Consider the following 26,889-nt stretch of genomic DNA (forward strand, 5'->3'; position numbering starts at 1 on the left):
ACAGAGCGGCCACAGCGAAAACCACTTTGAGTCAATGACAAAAGGTCGCGGGATTGGAGGATCCAAAACAGCCGCCGACTCACCATGCGTTCAAGGATCTTGCAGAGGGTGTTAGTAAGGCTAATGGGACGGTAGCTATGCAACTGAAGAGGCAGCTTCCCTGGCTTCAACACTGGAACAACAATGCTTTCCTGCCACTGGGTAGGAAATACTCCCTCACCCCACAGACGGTTGAAGAGGGTCAGTATACGACAGTGGCCAGCCACCGATAAGTGTTGGAGCATTTGATTATGTATCCGATTCGGTCCAGGAGCCATGTCAGAACAAAGGGCATGGGCGCTGGCAAATTCCCACTAGCTAAATGGGACATTATATGGTTCTGAGCAGCAAGAAACAAAAGGCAAAGGCAGTCGTTCTGAACGCTCTTTCAGGAGAAGGAACGTGGGCGGATACTGAGCCGATGCCAAAGCTTGAGCAAAGTGTTGAGGGAAATTTTCTGCCACAAAGTCCGGATTTGTAAGGACAACACCATGCACAGAAATTCCTGCAATTCCGGTGGCAAGATGGTGGCCAAATATTCGCCAGAGTTTCACCCGACTTGTGAAGAGTGGGTGTGGGGGCCTATGACATCTACGTATCATTCCCAGCAAATCCGTTACTGAAATTTGATTAGGTAGCAGGTCCAGTGCAGAGTCATTTAAAGACCAGAAGAACAGCAGTAGAAGGGTGCCGCTTGTAGCGTTGAAGAGCATGGCGGCGGTCTTTTATGGCTGCAGCAATTTGTGGAGTCCACCTAGGGACCATCTTCCAGCGAGGGGAACCTGAAGAAGAAGGGATTGCAGAAACAGCTACTGAAAGGATGGAGGCAGTCAAGGTGAGTACATTCATCAACACTGTCTTGTGGCAATTCAGGGGGAATGGGAACAGAGGAGAAGGCACCCCAATCAGCCTTAGATATGGCCCACCTGGGAGGGTGACAAAGCGAGAGACACTGAAGGAAGGTCAAAACAACTGGGTAATGGTTGCTGTCACATAAGTCATCGTGGACGCCCCACTGAATGGAGGGAAGAAGGCAGGGACTGCAGATGGAGAGGTCAATGGTTGAGAAAGTGCCGTGTGCCATACTAAAGTGTGTGGGAGTGCCTGTGTTTAGTAAACAGAGGTCAAGCCCTGCCAGAACAGCTTCAACTGTCCTGCCCAGGGCAGTAGTCGTATGACTACCCCAAAGAGGGCTGTGGGCATTAAAGTCCCCTAATAGCAGGAAGGGAGAAGGCAGTAGTTAAAGAAGGGTGGTGAGGGCATGGGATGTGGGCGGCCTGTCAGGTGGGAGGTAAAGACTACAGATTGTGATTGGAGTGGCCAGATGGACCCTGACAGCAATGGCTTTCAGAGTGGTATGGAGGGGAACCCATTTACTAACAATGTCCTTGCGGACCAAGGTGCAAACACCACAAGGGGCCAATTCGGTCCCGACAGAAAGTGTGGAACCCACGAAGGGTGGGTGAGTAAGAATTGACAAAATGGGTCTCCTGGAGCGCAATACAAGCGGCAGAGTAGAAGCAAAGAAGGAGCTGCAACTCTGGAAGGTGATGAAATATCCATTACAATTACACTGGAGGATTCTCAAGCTGGAGTCCAAAGTGGAAGCGAATGGACCAGACTCGGTCATGCCACCGAGTCGCTATCCATCACCAATAAGGATGGCGTAATATCCATATAGGTGGGGGTCAGACTCTGTTGGTTCATTGACTGTAGGAGGGGAAGGCTGCACCTCAGGGGGTACCAGAGGAGCCTTGCCCTTGTTCCTGCATTTCTGCTTCTTCTCTTGGGAAGCGAAGGCAAGCACGGAATTACACCGGGCAATCTTGGCGCTCACCGGCCGTGGATCGTGCTGCCGATATGGAGCAGGAGATCGCCTTTCAGGGGGTGCCAGGAAGAGGAGTCCTGGAAAAGAGCTCCAGTACTGTTGGCCGCCAAAGGAGGGGAGCACTTCTCTGACGGGAGAGGGGGAGCAGCACCCAAAGGGGTGGGGGGTAGAGTACTGAGGGGGAGAGGGAGTGGGAGGGGGGAGGAGGAGGGGAGAGGGGGGGGAGGAGGAGGAGGAGGAGGAGGAGGAGGCTGAAAGCATGGGGCGAATGGGGTGGGGCTAGGAAGAGGAGGGGGTAGGAGGGGGAATGGACGTAATTGAGGCAAAAGTAGAGGTCACAGACACAGGATGGAGCCAGTCATATTTTTGACAAGCCTCGGTGTAGATGAGCCAATCTAAGGTTTTGTACTCTTGAATCCTTCTTTCTTTCACAAACACCAGGCATGTAGGCGAGCGTGGAGAATGCTGTCCATTACAATTTACACACATTGGCGGGGGAGCACAGGCACTCCCCTCATGGAGGGGGCGACCACAGTCACCACAGAGGGGATCAGTGGTGCAGTCCGGTCACTAACACCACCTATCCCATCAAAGGCAGGGCTACCTGTACATGACAACCAACAAGCTGTCTGTCCGCATGAATGGCCACCAACAAACTGTGGCCAAGAAGCAAGTGGATCACCCTGTTGCTGAACACGCTGCCAAACATATCCCTCATCTTCATGACTGCTTCACAGCCTGTGCCATATGGATCCTTCCCACCAACACCAGCTTTTCTGAATTGCGCAGGTGGGAACTTTCCCTGCAACACATCCTACGTTCCCGTAACCCTCCTGGCCTCAACCTTCGTTGATCATTGTCCTCACCCATCCATCCCCCTCCCTGTTTCCATTCCAGCACTACACAGCCGTCATTTCACTGCCACAACCAGTCTTTTATTTCTCTCCTTTCCTCTACTTACCCCCTCCTCCCTCTGCACCTTCTCTCCTGCCCTCCGTCTATACTGCAACACTTGACTGTCTGCCACTCCCACCATACTATCCCTCCCCCTAGCTGCCCCAGCCTCCTCCTTACCCGCACCCAGTCGCCACTCCCATCATGCAACGATGCTGATGTTCGCAGTGTGGTCTCAGCTCTCTGAGACTGCAGATGTGTGTGCAAGTTGCGTGCGTGTGTGTGTGTGTGTGTGTGTGTGTGTGTGTGTGTGTGTGTGTGTCTACTGCTGACAAAGGCCTTAATGGCTGAAAGCTTTAATTGTGTGAATCTTTTTATTGTGCCTATCGCGACTCAGCATCTCCGCTATATGGTGAATAGCAACTTTCCTTCTCTGGTATTGCTGTAAGTGCAAGAATTATCATACAATCAGCTCAATAGATAGATCACACATCCAGGTTGATGATCATAATCATATAGAGAGGAATGGAAAAGGAAAGTGAGCAACTGATGATCAGGTTGGCTTTAGGAAAGAGAAGCCGTTCTTACTTGTGCTTGACAGTGGAAGCAAGACCTAAGAAAGATCTGGGCTTGTTCATAGGATATGTCGAGCTAGAAAAAGGGTCTGACAATTTAAAATGGTGCAAGGTGTTCAAAATACTAAAAAAAAATTGGTGTAAACTAAAGGTAAAGATGGGCAATATACGATATGTACTAAAAAAAAACTATGAGAGAATAATACAAATGGTAGACCAAGAATGAAGTGTCAGGATTAAAAAGGGTGCAAGACATGAATGCACTCTCTCATCCCAGATGTGCCATCTATACATCAAACAAGCAATGGCAGAAATAAAAGAAAGGTTCAGGAGTCAGATTAACACTCAGGATAAAATGATATCAATAATAAGATTCACTCTGATACTACTGTCCTCAGTGAAAATGGAAAAGAATTATAGGACCTGATGAATGGAATGACAGTCAAACGAGTACAGAATATGGATTGAGAGTAAACTGAAGAAAGACAAAAGTAAGGGGGAGTATCATAAATGTGGTTAGTAGTGGTTAGTTAACATCAAAATTGTGGAATAATAAAATAGATGAAGTGACAGAATACTGGTACATTTGATGCAAAATAACAAATAATGGTGAAGCAAAGAGGACATTAGTGGACAAAACAGGGAAAGAGGGCTGCAAGAAGTCAACTAGTACCAAACTTCAACCTTAATCTGAGGAAGAAAATTCTGAGAATGTACATTTAGATCACGCCATGGAAGTGAGTCATGGAGTGAAAATTAAAAACAGGAAAGAAGTGACTCAAAGCATTTGACATGTAGTGCTATAGAAAGATGTTAAAAATTAGGTGGTCTGAGAAATGAAGTGGTTTTCCGGACAGTCAGCGAGAAAAGCAGCATATGGACAACACTGACAAGAAGAAGGAACAGAATGACAGGACATGTTACGGTGTCAATAAATAACTTCTGTGGAACTATAGTGGGTAAAAACTGTAGGGGAAGACAATATTGAACAAATAATTGAGGACACCAGATGCAAGCACAACTCTGACATGAACAGGTTGGCACACGAGGAATTTATGGTGGGCTGCAACAAAATAGTTACAATACTGATGACCCACACAAAGTTAAAAAAGAACTGGAGCATACAGGCAGACAAATAATAAAACCATGGTTATTCTGAAAACACAGACATCTGACATATAACAAACAGATCAAATTTGTTTGATTTAATTAAGATTTCTGCCAAGATGTGCATCTGTAATGACAATAAAAGTAATTGTTGCGCAAGCTTAGAACATTTGTTACAAAATTTTGTGACCATGAATGTTTTATTCAGGATACTGAACTTATTTTAGTTAATTTGAAAGAACTAATACACTCATGTCTCTAATAGACTTATTCAAATATAGAGCACAATTGTGATGCCTAGACTGAATGTGTGCAACTTAGACCTGTAAGAAAATTAAATTTTCAAAATAAATTGAAAAAAAAAGACACACTTTACTCTAGAACTCTTCTTATTTAAAATGTTTCTCTTTACAATGGTACATGATTTTCGTTGAAAATTCAACCATAATCAGATCTGCTTCTGCTGGTAGAGAGCTTACAATGCCCATACTGATATACAAAGCTACATTGTAAATATTAATCCATATAATGCAAAAATACTACATTAAAAATGCTAAAGATTAACAATTACATTGTGGTGGCTTTCATGCAAAAGTAACGTTCATTTGTAGAGATTGATAATAGCAGAAACCAACTCCCCATTTCACATTTGCCTGTGTAGAATGCTGGAACATATTCTGAGCTCACAAAGACAATGAAGTACCTCAAATAGAATGGGCTTCTCCATGCCAAACAGCAGGATTCCAAACACACTGGTCATATGCAACCCAAATCATACTTTGTTCACATGACACTGCAAAGGCCATGGATCAATGTAATTGGGTAGATGAAGTATTTCTTGACTTCTGAAAAACATGTGACTCAGAACCACAACAATGCTTACTAAGAAAAGTATGATCATACAAGGTATCAAAGAAATTTGGAATTGGTAGGCAGGTCACAGCACAATACCTTGGATGGACAGATATCGACACATGCAGAACTTGCATATGCTTAAAGATAGACATCAACTATGCTGCAACAGCCTACTTACCAATTAAAAAAAAAACAGTATCAAGCAAGGAATCTTGAAACAGATCACAGCCTTGGTGTAACATCCCCTTAGGGACCATGAAAACAAATTACAGTAACTATACCATGCACAGAGGCATGTAATCAATCTTTCTCCACAAATGAAACACAAAGGAACCCTAATACTTGGTACAGTGGGATGTGCCCTCCACTATGCTTTTCACGGTTGTTTGCAGAGTATGAAAGTACAGAGAGACAATTATTGAACTGTATGAAAAAAAATCATCATAACTTCTGAACGGTTTCCTTTAGGACATTCAAACTGCACGGTTGGCCATGGGGCATGATGGGAATTAGTATGCACTGTATGGTTTGGTTTAGGACGAGGCACATTTTCATTTAGATGGGCTCCTCAATAAGCAAAACTGGCACATTTTAGGGACTGAGAATCCGCATTTTGTGATCGAGATATCTCTTCACCCTCAACAGATGACTGTGTGGTATGCTGGTGGTGGTTAGTGTTTAACGTCCCGTCGACAACAAGGTCATTAGAGACGGAGCGCAAGCTCGGGTTAGGGAAGGATTGGGAAGGAAATCGGCCGTGCCCTTTCAAAGGAACCATCCCGGCATTTGCCTGAAACGATTTAGGAAAATCACGGAAAACCTAAATCAGGATGGCCGGAGACGGGATTGAACCGTCGTCCTCCCGAATGCGAGTCCGTGTGGTATGCAATGTCCAGTCACTGAATAATCAGAGTGATATTCCTTGAAGAGGCAGTTGCTACTGAACTCTACATGAAGGTTTTGGAAGATGATCTCCAAAGTGACACTGGTTTCGACAAGATTTGGTTCATCCAAGACGGAGCTCGACCCCATCAAAGCAAGAGAGTGTTTGATGTCCTGGAGGAGCATTTTGGGGACCACATTCTGACTCTGTGGTACCTAGAGGCCACTGGCATGGGCCTCGATTGGCCACCATATTCTCTGAATCTGAACACATGCGACTCCTTTTTCTGGGAGCAGTATTAAAGACAAAGTGTACAGCAACAACCCCAAAACCATTGCTGAGCTGAAAACAGCCATTCTGGAGGTTATCGACAGCATCAATGTTCCGACACTTCATCGGGTCATACAGAATTTATTGCTATTCACCTGCACCACATCATCGCGAAGGATGGCAGGCATATTGAACATGTCATAACCTAAATCTGAATACCTGTAGTGACATTTACATGTTGAATAAAGTGTGTGCATGCTGTACTTTGTAGCTAATTTACAGTTTTTTTTAAATATATTGTTCAATAATAATCACCCTATAGATGCAGACAATGCAAGCGTGTTTTAATATTTGATTTTTGTACATGTGTAATGACAAACCTGAGTATGTAATACTTCCTGTTTTCTACATAATTGCTGGCAAGTATAAAAGTGCTTCAAAATTTGTGTATATGAACCTTCACTGTGATGTACGTTGTTTTCAAGAAATGCTTTTCACTACAACAGGGTCAATCAGACTACTAATTACATTGTCACATCAGAAATGAGTTCCACATCATTTACTTTCACCATTCAAACATAAGTAAAACAACAAAAGACAGCTGCTGTGGTAACTGTTGGCTTATACTATAGAATTTACCAATATTTGCCTTTTGATTAGGTTTTTATAAAAAAATCTGTTAATGAGAAACATTTATCAATATGGCTGCTAGAAATCCTCACAAATAACAGTCAGACTTAAAGTTCGTAGGAGGTTAAAATTGTAAGCCAGATCATAAGCTAAATCGAGATCATCAACTTTTGTGAACATACTTAACATGGCCACACTGTGTGTTGCAAAGACAGACTACAGTAGGGATTACGAAACAACAGTTTATGAAGTTTTACATATATTTCTTGGCTCTGAAATAATTTCTAGAATGCAATTAATTAGAAGCAATATAACAGAAAAGTAAATGCCAAAAATTTATAATGTTGCAATAAAAACAAAGATCAAATGTAAGCTGTTACATACCTGTTTCAATGAAAAATATATGTTTTGTTTTTCCTTTAAAGTGGTCATCATTCTTAGAAGTTCTTCCACAAACCATTGTCGATTATTGAACTGCAGGATTTCTGTTGCCTTGTGGAAGAAACAAAGGAAAAATATCCATACAATCTGATGCACAACAGCACAACATTCACAGATTTGTAAGACAAATGAGTGAGAAAACAGAAATGTTAGAATTTTCAATGAATTTCATTAAACTAAAGACGAAATTTCTGTGAATTGATGGATTTACATGAAACTTGAACAACAGCCCATATGCACTTATATGCCATGAGAAACATCTCCTTAGTAGTGGCAGCAGTCATGTTTCTTTTTTCAGACTATATTAGTTAGTTCCATTCACCTACTGTGGAATACCGACCATCTTACTGATATCTGAAGCAAATGAGTCAATAAAAGGCTACCGTACACACTAATTCAACCAAAAACTGTCTCAGTTTTTTATTTGAACTTAGTATGCTGTCATTTTGCTTAACATCCACTCTATCAATAATTACAATACCGTAATAAAAACATTTATCAGTTATATGAAAATAATGTTCAACAAACCTTTAGGAACTGTTCTCGAAGAGTAGGAAACAGTGATTGCACTTTAATTAAGTCAGTCGATAAATAGGCAAAGCAGAGTGGTCGTACAAACCCCCTGGCCCCTAGGTCATGGAGAGTGCAGTAGTGAACATAGGCATGTAGGCCAGGTACAACATCTGCTTGGAGAACCTGCACATCCTCACAGAAAGTAAACTGGCCACTGAAAAACCACAAGGATTACATTAACCGTAAATGAAAACTATGTTTTAAAGTTAACAAAACATACTAATGGATAGAAGTTACTGAATTCAACCAATATTTTACAACACTTCAAAAAGAACTAAACAAGCAGGCCCACAAAATGGGAATCAATAAAGTCAGTAAGAAGATTCACTAACATTTTGCAACTATTTTTAATTGATTAACAAACATGTGATAAATTACTGGAAGTATGGAAGCTTATGACGGCATCTCCAGGTTGTCAGGCTTATCAAATCGTCATGATATAAAGACTATAAGAAGGTAATCACACCAAATCCAGGATAGTGCCAAAAATTTTAAGTGTGTCTTTTTTGGTCATTCTACAAATATAAAAATATTCTGTATCTTTCTCTTGTGATCATATCAATTTTCATATATTTCAAGTGTATACATTCAAAGACCCATCCTTGTGCTTTGCATTCTGATGTATGGTGGTGCCGACAAATGAAAAATGTAACACTAGTGCATTTCTAATATAATTTTGTTGCTATCTTTATGGCTTCCAGAGATCTGCTGCATCAGCAAACCTAAGACAGTACATATCTCAGTAGGTTTCTACAGACCTATCTCATGTTCAGAGATAGTTGCTGTCATCTCATCAGCAAATGCTATTGAGGCAAAAGGTGAGAGTCAGATAATGGATTCATGACCTGACACTTGAGAATAGCACAAAAGATTCTCCGGATAATGACCTAAAGGTCACTTTTTGATGCTTCTCTGGTTGAACTTGAAAACTGTGACCCCTAACAAAAACGTTTCCCAGTACAAAATCAAACAATGTTACACTTATGAGGGAAAAGGTCCTACTCATTTCATCTTTAGGATTAAAATTTGCATGATCAAGGGATTGAAAAATCACAGATTATTAATAGAAGTTACTGTTAAAGAGACAGGATTAAGACCTAATGTTGAATGTCTGTACTACATCTAAATACAGTAGAGCCATATTAAGGGATAAAGGGATAATTGAGCTCTGGGAATGCATAGAAATGGAAAACATGGGGTGGATGGCTCATCATAAACTGAAGAGTGAGCAGCACTTAGGGTGTGGGATGTAGCCTTTCATTGAAGAAAGTTATAACTTCCATATAGGACTGAGAAAGGTTTTCTGTCTAGTAGTACAGTACAGCATGCAAATGATTGGCATGGATTCTGTTTGTTTGTTTGTGTGTGTGTGTGTGTGTGTGTGTGTGTGCGCGCGCGCGCGCGCGCGCGTGTGCGCGCGCGTGTGTGCGCGCGTGTGTGTGTGTGTTTTCCCTTTATTATACCAGCTTCTAATTCTGTTTGCCATTTAGAGTTATTTAGTGGAAAATAAACATTCCTTGGGCATGCCTGCACTCTGTATTGCCACTGATTTAAAACATATTTTGGAAGAATGTCCATGGGAAACAGCAATAAAAAAGATCGTCGGTACATTCCTTTTTTTTTAATATATATAAAAAAGACGATTTAAAACATGCTTTGTGAAACCACCTGTAGGTGTTGCTTGTGATGTAGTGGGTTAGAGGGAGTGCTTGCTGGTCAGTTAGCAGACAGACATACATCCCCAGCACTTTCCGTCCATTTACCTTACGTGAATAGACAAAATAACTTCACTGTGCTCATGTTTATACAGTGCTGTTACCATCAGTTTATTATGTGAGTACTTGTTTGCATTTATTAATGAGTTTTTATGTAAAACAGTTTTCTGTAAATAACAGCTGAGAAGTGTTTAATTTGTGAGTGTGATATTTTGAGTGACTTGTGTAACACTAGCAAAGAAACTCAGCATTGCCTGGGTGTTTATAGCTGTGCTCAAGATTCTGAACATGTGGAATTCATTTTTTAATGATAAAGCTTCTTTGTATACAACATTTGTAGTAGTAAAATTGGGGACATGAAAGAAGAGCTTGTTTGCTTCAATAACATGGGAGAGACCCATGTAGAGCTGGCCCTGCGAAAAGCAACTGACACTAAGGTCTAGAAACATGCAAAGTCTGGCCTTATGCTTTGTTTATGGTCATGGTATAACATAAGCTCACTAGGAATTTTACATGTTAAGGTGAAAAGGTAAACAGGAATAAGCAGGACTTGGAGAATAAAAACTCGCTCGGCTGCACCACTTCTTATAAAAAATTTCTGCTCCATGATGTTACATTGGAGAGAAATAACTTTCAGCCAGCGTGAGTGAAGGGTTCTGAGGAGCGAGATAATATATGATACATTCAATCAGAGTAACATCGCACCTTGCTTTCAGATATGGTTTCCAAAGAGCAGTTAAGCCTGATGCTCTCAAGTTGCTTTAGGTCTCACCTCACGATCTTCACTGCAGTCATGAGATCGCATAATCCTCAGTCTTTTAGCCATCCTGGTGTATTCAGAAAGACTCAATCATTTTCTACGTATATTTATTTGTAAACAAAACAAAATCAAGATATAATGAGTAGGCACCCAATCACAAAGCAGACTAAATAAATATGTTTTTCCTAGCAAACAATATAAATAAAATCTATCAAAAGAACAAAGCAATGACATTAAGTTTCTAATACACAAACTGAAATCTTTAAACACATATATCCTAGCCATGTATATTCAACATTAGTTTGTACTTATAAAGATAAGGTTATGGCATTTAATTCTGTCACTGAACTAAAAAAATATTCCTAAGAAAGAAGTATACTGAAATAAGCAAAGCAGTGTCATTAAGTTTTTAACACACAAAGCAAAATCAATAAATCCATATACCCTAGTAAGTAATGTCACTGTTTGCTTGTGTTCATAAAGACAGGATTGTGGTGCTTAATTCTGAGAGAGAGGGGGAGAGCGAGAGAGAGAGAGAGAGAGAGAGAGAGAGAGAGAGAGAGAGCACAACACCATCTATTGGTTCTTTGGTGTAAAATGTGTGATGATTAAACATCCGAACTGCAACACCATCTATTGGTTCTTTGGTGTACAACGTGTGATGATTAAACATCTATATTATTTTCAAAACACAGCCTCCTCACTGAGACCCACCATGCCTGCAAATTAGCTTTGCTGTTTGTAATATAAGAGTGAATTCATCTCAATGACTTCTCTTTGGGCATGAGAGACTACTCTTATCATTTATATTTCAACAGGCACCACATGCATAATCTTGTTTGATGCGATTGGTCTGTGAATGCCTCTGCTGTCTTAAAGAAACTCTTCGTCAACTTTAATTATGAAAGTATCTGCAGGTAACAAAACAGATGATCTTCAGATGATGTTTTTGTCTTCTCCACATCAAACAATGAATATCTGCTTTCTTGCTGGGATTCCTCATCCTGACATTCATCCAGCCGCAGTAATTAGATCACACAGTGTGAATTACTAGTAGTACAGAAAAATCCTTAAATGATTTTCCATGAGTACCAAAAGTTAAAAAAAAAGTAGTGTAAAATGTGGAGAGGCTAAAGGTAATTTCAGACAGGAACTAAACAACCTTAACATCCCTGGTAGAGTAAATGCTTGCTAAATTGAAATATAGAAAAGTTCTTGGCCTTGAGCCCTATGGCATCACAGTGGCACACTACTGAAATTGACTTGACAATTATATATGCAACCACAGGAGCAGCAAAGAGTAAGAACTCTGACAATATCGTTTAAGCAACAGGAACATTGTACTATTCTCTCTCTGATAATTCTTCACTCTCTAACTCTTCACCACCTATGGTTTACTGACAGTGATTGAGTGATAAAATAGTTGTTTTCAAATTGCATCTCAATTCTTTTCATGAATTGTCAGCCACAAAATAATTCCCATTCAGAATGTCACTTTAAAAGTGCATTTTACATGTCAGACGTAACCAGATGCAGCAACACTAGTGAGATGCCTGGAGTCACCTGTATGTTGATGATTGTATCAGAGTGTGTGATTAATTACACGGGCTACAAATCACAAAAGGCCATAACGAATATAACACAATGTGGCATTAATATACAAGGCTATACAGCAGTTGAAATATCATGGAATGAAGTTTATGATAACCAGCTGCAATTCCAAAATCTCTTCGAACATTTAATTCACTGGGAAATATTTTAAATTTCACATATTTATTTGTAATCTGATATATATCTGTTGTATTCAGTTTCAATTTTTTTGCTCTTGTTAATGTGTTAGACTTTCAATATTATCTGCCAAGATTTTTATGCCTTTCTCCTTAATTAACATAACTTTGAGATATGTATGTTTGTCGACCTAAACTAGAATTAAACCACATTGAAAATGCTGTTACAGGCTTGAAATGAGTTGGCTGAAATTTGGGAACAGTTAACAGCTGGCTTTAGTAAAGTCAAAAAACTGGAAGCTGTTACAATTGCATGTGTCACACAAACTACCCCAAAAATCTTGCCTGAGAAACTCAAAGTACCTCGAGTATTGTCTATTTCCACATACGCTGCTTCTTCTCAAGAAAACACTGCTCTGCATCATGCCCATTTGCTTGTCTGTGAATGGTGTATAAGTAGCAGGACTAGATACTCTAATACAGGGGAAGCATTGCAATGGGAAAGCCTGGGGGTACAGCAACCATCCCCCTCACCAACAAGTATGATGTGCTGCCTCAAACTGACACTAAGTCAGTGCCAGAAAGAAACATTTCTACTGTTGGAAAGCCATCTACATCACAATGGAAAGGATCTATTAATTGTTGGTAGTTCAAACACATGGCAAATAATGGTATCCCTTAAAGAGATGGCCACAAGGGATGAGAAGGAGAACCATATGCATTCATTGAAATTGAGGATACAGGATGCAACCAGTTGTAAATTACTGTACTCATAAAAAAGCAACTATGCCTGTCATCACAGGTTTAGAGGTCATACATGGTTCTGTCCAGTGAGTGACAAGGTGGAAACAATCAGCCTTGTTCGTGTCATATCAATATACATCTCTGTCTTTAGCACTGACCTAAAATGTACTAGTCCTGTGTTCTGAACTGAGTGCACATCTTGAACCACAGATTTCATTGATTCTGTGACAACCTGGACTGCAGCTTCTGAGGTTTGTACTACAGAGCTGAAAGTTACAGAGTCCCTCCCAAATAGACCAGGGTTGTCGCACTAGGTGCCAGAAGTGGCTAATAGTGTAGCTGATTGCGTATGGAATGACAAAACACAATAAATGCTGCAGCAGAGAACTCAAACTGATCATACCAGCCCTCAGGCCCTGCCCCAAACAGATGAAAATTTCAGTCAATAAATTGTAGAATAATCCTCAACAAAATGACAAGAGTTGGAAGAATTACTGAAAAGCTGAGGGGTCACATAACATTCACCACCAAACCCTGAAATTTCTATCAGTGACAGATTCAGACCAAACTTCTATTTTTACTGAAAAGACAGGCTCCATGGGATAGTTACAGTCAGAATCAAGACTTTCAAGGAATCAAGAATTCTGTTCTCAAGTAGAAAAAGCAGGCCTGCATCCACAATGCATGACCCAATTTTTTTTAAAAAGACATCTCATAATACAATAAGTGAACAGGTGAAAGCAGCTCAAAATGAGTACACCCCAATAACCATGAACTTTTATGAGTGCAACAGACAACTGTTTTTGTTCAGGTCTCAAATGGTACCAAAATGAGCTCAGTCACAACATGTTCTTGTTCTTGGATATGGAATTCGAATATCTGATGTCAGTTCTCGAGAACTTGGAATGGTCACAGATTTGTTTGACCCATGGAAGAATGTCAAAAAGATCCAAAGAACTATTTGGCAGATGCTTGAAAATAGATGCAAACAGTCCTACAAGAGAACAACAATGTGGAAAGGATAGATTGCTACTCACCATATGGAGGAGGCACTGATTCGCAGACAGGCCCTGTAAAAAATACTGCTAAAATAATTAAGCTTCCCGACAAATCCCTTTTTCGAAAATAGGAAACATGCGCATATTTACACAAGCACAGCTCCCACACACACTGCCACTGTCTCCAGGTTCCAACCTTACGTGATTAATCCAGGAATATACTACACAAACCCTTACATACCACTCCCATAGGGATAATGAGGACACAACTGAACCAATTACAATCAATTTTTGAAAATATAATGTAACTGGATAGATAAAAAAATCTACTCACCTAATGGCAGCAGAACACACATATAAAGGTATTAAAGTTTGCAAGCTTTCGGAACCAGTGGCTCCTTCTTTGGGGAGAAGGGTTGAAAGCGAAGAAATAGGGGCAAAGGAAAAGGATTGGTGAGGTTTACGAAAACAGGTAGAGTTTGGAAAAGTTGCCAAGAACCCTGGATCAGGGGAGACAGGATTAGAAGGAAAGACTGATTGTTGGAGACTGTGCCAGACAAGATTTGAAAACTGGACAGCTTAAAGGTGAAAGATAGGCCAATACACAAGGGAAAGATTACTGCCAAAATATTGTGCACAAGTTGATAAGAGGGGAAAGCTAACTGCACTGTATGTGATAGATATATGATGGAGGGAGCGGGGATGGGCAGCAAAAGATAGATAGATCTGAAAACGAAAGATATAGAAAACTAAAAGGGAGTGAAGAAAGGAATAGTTACTGTGAATAAATGCCAAGACCACAGAAATTAAAGGGAATTAAGGCAGGAGGTACAAGAACCAAGATGTTGTAGAGCCAGTTCTATGGCAAGAACCAAGAATATGTTATACTACCAGGTCCCACCTGTGTAATTCTGAGAAACTGGTGTCTGAGAAAAGAATCAAGATGGCACATGTGGTGAAACAGGCACTGAGGTCAGGACTGTCATGATGTAGAGCTTGCTCTGCAACAGGATACTGTGTGTTGCCAGTATCACCCTCTGCCTATGCCCATTCATCCTAACTGATAACTTGGCGGAAGTCATGCCAATGTGAAAGGTCGAACAGTGTTTACATAGCAGATGGTATACAACATGTTATTTCACAAGTGGTTCTCCCTTTGATAGAATATGTTTTGCCACCTACAGGGCGGGAATGGGTGGTGGTAGGAGAATGCACAGGGCAAGTCTTACAGCAGGGAGAGTCACAGGGGTAGGAGCCATAGGACAGAGAGATAGGTGCAAAAAGAGCATAGGGTCTGACAAGAATATTATAGAGATTAGGTGTGGAGGGCAAAAAGTTGACTAAATGGAACTCATTTCAGGGCATGGTTTAGGAAGCCATAGCCTTGTCAAAGTAACTGATTAATACATTCAAAAACAGGATGACACTGCGTAAAAAGTGGTGTACTCCTAAGTTGTTTTTTTGGAGGGATCAGCAGTACCAGGCTTGGATGTGATGGCCCAGGAACTCTGTTTTTTAACTAGGCTGGTGAGGTAATAATGTCTAGTTGATGCTGGGGTGAGAATGGTAGTGCACTGCTGTAAAGAGTCTGCATCTGAACAAATACATTTGCCTCAAACACCAAGGCTGTATGGGAGGGAATGTTTGGCACAGAAAGGATGGCAATGTCAAAATGTAAGTACTTTTGTTTTTTTAAGAGATTTAATGTGAATAGAAGTATGCAATTGACCTACAGTGCGGATGAGGTCAATGTCAAGGAAAGTGACACAGAATTCGGAATAGGACAATGTGAAGTTTAGTTAGGAAAGCGTATTTAGGGATTCCAAGAATTTTAATAGGTCAGCCTCATCACGAGTCTATATGACAAAGATGTCACCAATGTATCTAAAACAAACCAGGGGTCGAAGGCTTATGGATCTCAGGAAAGCCCCCACCAAGCAAACCATGAAAAGAATGGCATAGGAAGGAGTCATCCTGTTTTCCATGGCTGTGACCCTGATATGTTTGTGTGTCTGCCCCTCAAAGGTAAAGCAGTTGTTGGTAAGTATAAAGTTGATTAAGGTGAGTAGGAAGGATGTCATAGGTGAGCACTGACTGAAGAAATGTTCAGCAGCAGACAGACCACGTACATGGGGGGTGTCAGAGGAAGGTGGTATCAGTGGTGACAAGCAAGGTGTGTGGTTAGAGTGAGACACGTACAGATTTCAGGCGATGTAGGAAGTGGTTGGCATCTTTAATATACGAGGTGTGGCTAGAAAAAAACTGGACTAGTACTGGTGAAACAATAAAACGAATGCAATAAGGCTGAAAGTCGCGTGGCCTGTCACGTGACTCTCGCTCCGCCTACTGCTCGAGTTTCATCTGCCTCTTGCACTCAGTCTGCCCGTGGCGTCTGTTTTAAGTAGTTGACGTTTTGTCTGTGCGTCGGAAAATGTTGAGTGTACAGAAAGAACAGCGTGTTAACATCAAATTTTGTTTCAAACTAGGAAAATCTGCAAGTGAAACGTTTGTAATGTTACAACACAAGTGTTTGAGTGGTTTAAACGATTTAAAGATGGCCGCGAAGACACCAGTGATGACACTCGCACTGGCAGACCATTGTCAGCAAAAACTGATGCAAACATTGAAAAAATCGGTAAACTTGTTTGACAAGATCGCCGTTTAACAATCAGAGCAGTGTCTGAGTTAACAGTAGTTGACAAGGAAAGTGTTAGGCAGATTCTTCATGAAAGTTTCAACATGACCAAAGTGTGTTCAAAAATGGTTCCAAAGTGTCTCACAATTGAACAGAAGGAACGCCGAAGAATGATTTGTTCTGACATCCTGGAAAACATTGAAAGTGATCCCACCTTCTTACAAAATGTTATTACTTGCGATGAATCGTGGTTTTTTACTTACGATCCCGAAACTAAACGCCAATCGATGCATTGGAAAACTCCTGGTTCTCCACGACAAAAAAAGCACGAATGTCAAAATCGAAATTCAAGGCAATGATGATTGTTTTTTTTGACATCAAAGGGATTGTGCACATTGATTGGGTACCAGAGGGACAAACAGTGAATCAGCATTACTACATTAGCGTCCTGGCTACCCTACGTGAGCGAGTACAGAGAAAACGGAACGATTTGTGGAGAAAAAAGTCATGGATCCTTCACCAAGACAATGCCCCAGCTCACAGTGCGTTGTCAGTGAAGACGTTTTTGGCAAAACACAACATTCCCATCTTAGATTATCCACCCTGCTCACCTGATTTGGCCCCCTGTGACTTTTTTCTTTTCCCTAAAGTCAAGTCAGCTTTGAAAGGAACTAGATTTGAGACTGTTGAAGCAGTAAAAGAAAAAGTGACAGAAGTAATGTATGGACTTACTGAAAATGATCTGCAGCATTGCTATGAACAGTGGAAAATTCGTATGGAGCGGTGTAGAGACCGAGGAGGAGAGTACATTGAAGGAGATAACATGAAATTGTAAATAATTGTAAATAAATGTTTTTTCCAGCATCAGTCCGGTTTTTTTCTAGCCGCACCTCGTATATGGGAAGCCTTTGTACTATGGGTTGCAGGTGTTGATCAATTAAGGCAGATATATGCTCGGTGTGTGCTATGAAGCCAGCAACTATGGAATGGCCATGGCGATTGGGTTTGTGGATCTTAGGAAGAAGGTAAAAGGTGGAGCTACATGGTTTGGGTGGGGTAAGAAGTTCTATGGATTGAGGTGTTAGTCCTGGTGAGGGGCCAGAGATTTTAAGGAGGGACTGCAGGCCAGTTTGACTCTCAGTGTTCTCACCATCCCTCAGTCGCCACAAATAGGAAGCCTTCAGCCAGTGTGTGATGAGCTGAACCCAGCAAGCTATGCCATCAGACAATGCTGTCTGGCAAATGTATGATAAATGAATTACATGGTACTCACATGAAAATGGTATGATATCATACTCAAAATCAGCAGATAGTACATTCCAATAACAATTTTAGAATCAGACGTGGACAATGAGTTATTTTAAATAATTTATCATGGCTGTGAAACCATTTGTCAGGAAAATGCTTAGAAAATACTGTAGTGAAACAGCAGCATCTCCAAATTAATGTATTCTTAATGTTTTAGACAACACATTTGTCCAAATACATTATTACTATTAATCTGTTAAATTATAAAGCTATTTCAAGTTTGATTATGTGAAAATTTAAGCATTCCTTACCTTTGCAGGTTAGTTTTAACCTTGGTAAAAAAGCAGAAAATACAGGTCTTCTACTCCCCACAAATGACATTGACAAACATACTGGCACATGCAACATATGCTGGTGACTGTTGTGTCTTGTACTAACAATTTTTGGGGGGATAGAGGAAAGGGAAAGTGACAGGAAAGGAAGAAGAGAGAAGGAACAGCACTTCCAGCTTGAGAGATAGGAAGGATGCACAAACAGAACATTTAATTCAATTTATTGCTGTCTAAATGTCCTGTTCTGAAGACTCAATATCCAGGGACTAATTTCAATCAATGACAATGTTTTTTTCTTCAGAAAGTCGTTTTCTTGCAGGTTTTTGGTGTTGCATATCCACCTAATGCAGTCTTCCACTGTGACTTCATCAGTTGCTTTCTCAAATAAATTCTGCATGTCTTTCATTCTGAATGTGCAATCTCTGTATGCAACCTTTCCTTTCACTAGGACACACAGTAAATCTAAAAATCAGTATTAAAATATATCACTATTTATTTCTTTGCAGGATGTAAATTATTTCTCATAGATTGAACCTTCATTTCTTGACCAACAGTTTTCATTGTCCATGTGTCTACAAATATTCTCTGTATGAGTCATAGTGATTCACCACATCTCTTTGCTGTTCCAGACTGCAGTGCCAAAAAAACTTCCTTTTTGGCAATGTCTGTAGTCTCACAAGGAAATCCATATACCTTGCACACAACACTTCTTTGGCTCTGTGTGCCTTAAATCTCAATCACTTACACTTGTACACAAAAACAGCAATACTACCTGATGAAAATCACTGCTCTCTTTGCACACATATATTTCCATGCAGTGCACACACACAAGAGAATGTGGTATAGAGGGAAGCAACAAAGTTGTAAAGCCATGCCAGCAGCAGCAGCATGAAGTGCAGTATTTTCACATAAACTATGTTAACAATAAGTGTTTGATAGATGTTGTTTCTTACAATGCTATCTGGGTGGGACCCATAGTGGAGATGACACTGTGGCAACAGTGTGAGCTTACAGTCATGGACCAAGCCAGACTATGCCAAAGGCTTCCCAATGGCTCTAAGAAATAGAGGGAAAATGGGGGTGGGAGAGACAGTGAGAGAACTGACCTACACTCTCGGCCTTCACTTTTGGTGCTCCCTAGTACTAAAGTAGTGATGTCTAAAGACAGCTTACAGCTGTAATACTCAATAAAGTCCAATAGCCTGATGGAGTTTGTGTCAAGTTCTATACAGAATTTTTAGGTGAACTCTCTCTGCTCTTGACCACACCTTACCACAGATCCTTTGGGCAGACACAATCCATGACTGCAAAAGAGCACATGTCACACCAATCTACAAAGCAGGAAGTGGTACTCATGATAGAACTACTGATCTATTTCACTCACATCCATTTGTAGCAAAATCATAGAATGCCTGAACCTCCTAGACAAAGCAAACTTCTCCATGAAAATTCACATGGTCTCTGGAAACTTCTATCATGTGAAACTCAACTTGTCCTCTTCACAAATGATTCTTCAATACCACAGCTGGAGGAAAACTCATTGATTTGGTGCTATAAAACTTCAGTGCCAAATTTACTCTTTTTAAAGAGAATATCTCACAAGGTTTGCACCTAGACTGAAAATTTTGTAACAGGCAAGACAAACCGTGCTATCCTGGGTGGAATGTTATCTACAGACAAAAAATATTTAGGTGCCCCAGGAGGGCTGCAATAGGTCCATAGCAGATAATATTAGCTGAACGCTCAGGTTTTTATGCACCTGATTTAGATGTCATTAAAATATCAGTCTAGTACAAAGTCCAACACCTAGCTCTTAATATAGAAAATTGCAAAGTTATGCACTTCATGAAATGTAACACTGTGGTGTTCTATGACTGAAAGATTAATGAGACATGACTAGGGATAAATCATATTTTAAACACACACATATACTGGAGGAACACTGGTGAGATATCTACAGCTATACTCTGGAAGGCACCTTACAGTGTGTGGTGGAGGGTACGAAACATAATGACCATGCAGGTTCCATTGTACCCAATGCAAATAGCAGGCTAAAGCTTGTTGGTAGAATACTGCAAAATTGCAATTTGCTGACAAAAGAGCTTGCATACTAAACAACTGTATGGCCATTACTGAATATTTCTTAAGTGTATGCGGTCTATGCCAGATCAGACTAAATGGGAGGATCATGCATATACAGATAAGGGTGACATGAATGGTAAGAGTTTTGTTTGACATGCGAAAGAGTGTAATAGAAATACAGGGTGATTCAAAAAGAATACCACAACTTTAGGAATTTAAAACTCTGCAACGACAAAAGGCAGAGCTAAGCACTATCTGTCGGCGAATTAAGGGAGCTATAAAGTTTCATTTAGTTGTACATTTGTTCGCTTGAGGCGCTGTTGACTAGGCGTCAGTGTCAGTTGATGCTAAGATGGCGACCGCTCAACAGAAAGCTTTTTGTGTTATTGAGTACGGCAGAAGTGAATCGACGACAGTTGTTCAGCGTGCATTTCGAATGAAGTATCGTGTTAAACCTCCCGATAGGTGGTGTATTAAACGTTGGTATAAACAGTTTACAGAGAATGGGTGTTTGTGCAAAGGGATAAGTTCTGGACGGCCGAGAACGAGTGATGAAAATGTAGCACGCATCCAGCAAGCATTTGTTCGCAGCCCAGGAGAATCGACTCGCAGAGCTAGCAGAGAGCTGCAAATTCCACAATCAACTGTATGGAGAGTCCTACGAAAAAGGTTAGTTATGAAACCTGAACGTCAACTACCCGAGGCGATGGATCGGCCGCCAGGCAGCCCGTGACAGAGCACTTCATCACTGGCCTCCAATAAGGCCTGATCTTACCCCCTGCGATTTTTTCTTATGGGGGTATGTTAAGGATATGGTGTTTCGACCACCTCTTCCAGCCACCATTGATGATTTGAAACGAGAAATAACAGCAGCTATCCAAACTGTTACGCCTGATATGCTACAGAGAGTGTGGAACGAGTTGGAGTATCGGGTTGATATTGCTCGAGTGTCTGGAGGGGGCCATATTGAACATCTCTGAACTTGTTTTTGACTGAAAAAAAAAACCTTTTTAAATACTCTTTGTAATGATGTATAACAGAAGGTTATATTATGTTTCTTTCATTAAATACACATTTTTAAAGTTGTGGTATTCTTTTTGAATCACCCTGTACAATAGTTAATTGGCAGACACTCAAAGAAAGGTGGTGTACATCCCACAAGAACTTGCATACAATACTTCAAGAAATCTCTTTCATGGCACAAACTACAGTAAAGTTTGCTCCAGACAGAATCACATGGGACTGAAATAATTTTCCAAATTGGACAAGTTTCTGTATTACACCAAACTCACTAGCCAACATAAAATTTGATAGGTATCCTGCAAAAAGGTATACATTTGTAATTATGCATATATTAATGTACTTTCCTCCCTGCACAAAAGATGTTCGTTTACTGTATTTTGTACTATGGAACACTAGATTATTACACTACCTAATAAATAATATGGCATTTCTGTTTTTCTACTATAATTTTAAATTCATTTATATACTTCCTATGTTTATTTGTTTTACATTTCACTTTTGCACCACGTATCAAGGAGGGAAAACTGTTTGAATTCCCTGTCCAAAACAGTTTTTTTTTCTTTCTTTTCCCCTCCTATGCAACTTTTGCACTATATAATAGTTCCAACAGCTTGGAATGATGTGTGTGTACTGCACATTGCATGACATCATTTATGCATGCAACAGCTTCTTCAAGCATATTAATTTTTCCAGGGACATCGTTTTGCTCCTCTTTTCCTTCCATTGTTTCTTCCTAATCATCTCCTGTGTTGCAGATTTGTATGAAATCTGTTGCTGAAGTAAAGGTGGAGTGAGTTGATCAAAAATCCTCACTTTGAATGTAGTCATCTGCACTACATGAAATGTTTCACATTTTAATTAATTCGGCAATTGCTGCTGCATTTTCTTGAGCTTTGATGGCCACAGAAGCATCTTGTTCTTGACCTTCAAACCCTGCTTTGTTAAAGCAGTTGGTAACAGTTTTATGTTGTATTTCCCTTACTGCCAATCCAATCAAATTAACTGCATCCAGGACAGACACTGACTGTACGAGAACAAATGCATTTTCGGCTTCTTCAATAATAGCCTATAATGGGACATGAATATGTAAGTAACACCTTGATCCAAGGGTCATGTGATGCTAGTTGAAACTGTTGGGAACCAAGCAAATTCGACATTTGATAACTTGATTTTGGGGTGCAGGGTTGCATTGTCTTGGAGAAGGAGAATTTAGTAATTTCCTTCTTTCATTTTGGTAATTAAAGAGCTCAACCATTCTTCCATAAGAGCATTCACCATCCACCTCTTTTTATTGTTTTTCCATGGGACTGGAAGCTTAATGACGTCTCAATGCAGTTTTACCACCTTTCCAATCACCAAGGCTTCTCCATTTCAACTAACATGTTTCCACACAACAATACAGTGAGCCTCTCATTGCACATTTTTCTGCTGGTGCACTTTACACCTCAAATTGCTTGAGATTCTGAAGGCAGTGCGTGATAAAACAGTCCCGTTTCATCGGCAATGAACATGTCTTTTGGGTTGCAATTTGCAATCACGTTTTACAGTATTGCCTTTCATTATGTTGCTACACTGTCCTGTGAATGCCTTAAACTTCTAATTTCTAAGCTCTTTTAGGGACCTTCAGAGCCTCACTCTGCAACCTGGGTCCAAACAATGGTAAGTTTCTTGCCCAGACACTTATGTACCATTTCCACACTATCTCGTTAATTTCTTCAAATGGTTCAAATGGCTCTGAGCACTATGGGACTCAACTGCTGTGGTCATTAGTCCCCTAGAACTTAGAACTACTTAAACCTAACTAACCTAAGGACATCACACACACCCATGCCCGAGGCAAGATTTGAACCTGCGACCGTAGCAGTAGTGCGGCTCCGGACTGGAGCGCCTACATCCGCACGGCCACCGCGGCCGGCGTTAATTTCTTCATTTCCTGTCTTCTTTGTCTTTCTCTTCATTTGACCACTTCCTTTTATCCACTCAACTGACAACTTGTCCTTTGCTCTTAAAGTATCATAAATTTGTGTTTTACCACATCTGAAATGCAACATTATTTCAGGCACCAAGAGTTTGCATTTCTCGCGGGCTTCGATTACCTTAATCTTATTGTTAAGACTTAGTGATACATTCTTTTCGTTCGACACATTGTTATCACGTAAGATGCTTCTAATAAACTGAAACTGGCTGAAAATAACGAAGATTGTACATTTCTTTGGAATACTTTATCTTGGTACATAAAACCACCTCTTTCATTGCACTGACTGCAGGAGAGAGTTCATAGGTACAGAACAATATTCCAGTGTGTGCCCATATGTGTCAATAATAATGGAAAATAAGAAATGCCAACAAACAGAGTGCTCATGAATGAGCTATTTCCTTTGATGTACCGACACTGAGTGTAACTTGTTCATAGTCGTAAAGAGCGGCGCAGTTTGATATCCACATCCACAGTGCCACACTGCGCCGAACCTCTTTTCTTGGCTTTGTGCAACTTAACAGCATTGTCAGGGCTGTACAGTCTTTGCATTAAAAGTGGCATTCTTGTACAGTAGTGACTAACTAATGCATACTGATATATAGTACTACAGTATAAGCTCTTTTCTGCATTATCAATATTGATTGTTTTGTTTTGTTTTGTTTTACGGTTCAAAAACAACTAGGGTCATATGTCGGAACTACAGAACACACAGACAAAAATGAGTTAAAAGCAACTACACATCAAGCCCAACTGACAGAAGGAAAGACAGCTAAATAAGGGTACTTGGAGAAAAGTCCATTAAATACACCCACAAGAAACGGAGGTCCTACACTAAATGTTTAATGTCCTTCGCCATATTGCTATGACAGATAAAAAGTAAAACACGGTCGACAGCCCATGCGGTGTTCGCTAAACCGACCAATAAGTCAGACGGCAAACATACATGAGAACGTAAGTGGTTAAAAAAAAGGGCATTCCGTCAGGAAATAATGAACCGTCAAAGATTGATGACAATGAGTGGGGGGAGATTACAACTGAACAAAGGGTGGTGGCTAACACAACAGTTCCCAATATGCAACCTCACTAAAATGATCTCCTTAGGGTTGAGAGGGGGTTGTCCAAGCCACTGGGAGAGGCTTAATTACCTGGAGCTTGTTCCCGTGAAGGGAGGACCAGTGATGGTGCCAAAGTGGCACCACCTGCTGACAGACGGCAACACAGAGATCACTGGAGGGAATGGAAGAACTAGCAGGCCGAGGTATGAGGACTGCAGCCTCAGCAACAGTGTCAGGAGCCTCATTTCCCATCACACCACGGAGACAAGAAACGCACATAAACATCACAGTGGCTCCATCAAGAGTGAGCAAGTGACAGCTCTCCTGGACCCGCTGCACTAAGGGATGGACAGTGTAGAGTGCACAGAGGCTCTGAAGGGCACTGAGAGACTGAGCAGATGATGCAAGTGAAAAGCCCGTGTCTCCGGATGTACTTTGTGGCCTGATACAGGGTGAAGAGCTCTGCTGTAAATACTGAGCAGTTTTCCAGAAGCCAATAACAAAAATCGTTGGCACCAATGACAAAGGCACACCTGACAACACGGTCTATCCAAGAGTCATCAGTGTACACAAAGGTGCTATCATGAAGCTCCGTTGCAAGGTCATGAAACTTACAGTGATAGAGTAAGGCTGGAGTAGTGCCCTTAGGAAGCAAATGAAGGCCAACGTGAACATGGGCCAGTGCACAAAGCCAAGGTGGTGAAGGGTTCACACCCATTGCAAAAGTGGCAGGTAGTGTGAAGTTAAGCTGCCAGACCAAGAGCCGACAGTGAACTCAGGAGGTAAGAGAGAAGAGGGACAAACCCCATACTGGCAATCAAAGGAGTCATCGAAGGAGGAGGCATAGGATGGACGGCCACGCATGGCAGACAAACGGCATGCATATCTTGTGGCAAAAGAGGGACAGAAGTGCAGACACATAAACGAAACACACACAGTCTAGTTTCGAACAGACAAGGGACCGGTACTCCAATTCACTCCCTAGGAAGTACCGCTGAGGACATGTAGGACACTGAAGGAGTGCATACAGCAAGAGACCAGGTAAGACACATTGGAGGACCAAGAAAGTTTCCTATTGAGGATGAGCCTCAAGAATTTTGTAGTTTCAGCAAACAGAATGACAACAGGCCCAAGATGTAAAGACGGTGAAAGAAACCAATTGCGCCACCAGAAATTCATACAAACGGATTTGTCAGTGGAAAAACGAAAGTCATTATCGGTGCTCCATGAGTAAAGATGATCGAGACAACACTGAAGGCACTGCTCAAGGAGACAAGTCTGTGGAGAACTGCAACAGATGGCAAACTCGTCAACAAAAAGTGAGCCAAAGATACCTGGCAGGAGGTAGGACATAATAGGGTTAATGACGATAGCAAAGAGGATGACGTTCAGAATAGAAACCTGAGGCACATTGTTTTCCTGGATAAAAGTGTCCGACAAGGCAGAACCCACAGGGAGCTTGAAAACATGGTCTTTTAAAAATTCCTAAAGGAAATGGGGCATGCAGCCACGGAAGGCCCACGTGCAGAGAGTACGGAGGACACCAGCCCTCCAGCTGGTGTCATAGGCTTTCTCCAAATCGAAAAATAGAGCCGCAGTCTGGTATTTCCGCAGAAAACCATTTGTGACATAGGTTGACAAAGTGACAAGATGGTCCACACTGTGCAGTGGTTAGTAAATTACGAGATTCAAGCCACCATACCAGCCGGGCATGAATCACACATTCCATCACCTTGCAAAAATAGCTGGTGAGTGATAAATTGAAGAAAGGTGTTTATATGACAGTGGCTTTATGCTAGCATCTGAGAAACATGCCCTTTGCCCAGATGTGATTGTATGTATGAAGGAGAAATTGCCTGCCTGCAAGAGAAAGGTTCATTGCAATTGATACAGTGGGGAGGAGGAGGTGGGGAACCACCCTCAACCTACCACAGGTTACACATTTAGCCGGGTGTCAACAGCAGATTCGAGTGTGGTTGTAACAATGACACTGGTAGCAGTGCATCGGGCTCGGAAAGTAGGGTCGGACTGTAATAACTTCATAGCCTGCTTTGATCTTGACCGGAAGCACCATGCTATCAATAGAGAGAAAAAGTGTGTGTGTGTGTGTGGGGGGGGGGGGGGGGGCACTAAGGATGCATCTATCTTTTTCATCACCCAATGGATTTCAATGATACCCTGATCAGAGACATACGTTTGGATTTCTGCCTGAGTCAGACCATCAAGCAGCCTAGTGTAAATAACACATGGGAAGAATGAAGCATTCAAAAGGCCTTGACATAAACAGGATAGCCATGGAGGTGGGAAGCTGCAAGCAATTTTTGTGCTCGGAATCAGAAGTAGCCTCCAAAAGCAAAGTGCTGTTCTGCAAACAGGAGCAGAGTTTTATAGGGCCAGCAGCTGCATCAACGCCTATCTGAATAATAAACAGATTTATCATAGTAAAGGACTTACCATCTTCAGTATGTGAAACCACAAGGAACCATGGTGCAGCTGG

At 41.1% G+C, this 26,889-nt stretch overlaps 1 protein-coding gene across 1 annotated transcript in view; it reads right to left on the bottom strand.

The window, feature by feature from the left end:
* The window catches only part of LOC126234789 (guanine nucleotide exchange protein smcr8b-like), a 96,528-nt gene that overhangs the window by 35,085 nt on the left and 34,554 nt on the right, over positions 1-26,889 (bottom strand). Inside the window, exons 4-5 of the mRNA XM_049943538.1 lie at positions 8,051-8,249; positions 7,466-7,573 (exon numbers count right to left, since the gene is read on the bottom strand). Of these exons, the coding sequence (XP_049799495.1) occupies positions 7,466-7,573; positions 8,051-8,249 (307 nt within the window). The remainder of the gene's footprint in view (positions 1-7,465; positions 7,574-8,050; positions 8,250-26,889) is intronic.

Source organism: Schistocerca nitens, chromosome 2 (genome assembly GCF_023898315.1).
Source record: "Schistocerca nitens isolate TAMUIC-IGC-003100 chromosome 2, iqSchNite1.1, whole genome shotgun sequence".
NCBI classification, from domain to species: domain Eukaryota; kingdom Metazoa; phylum Arthropoda; class Insecta; order Orthoptera; family Acrididae; genus Schistocerca; species Schistocerca nitens.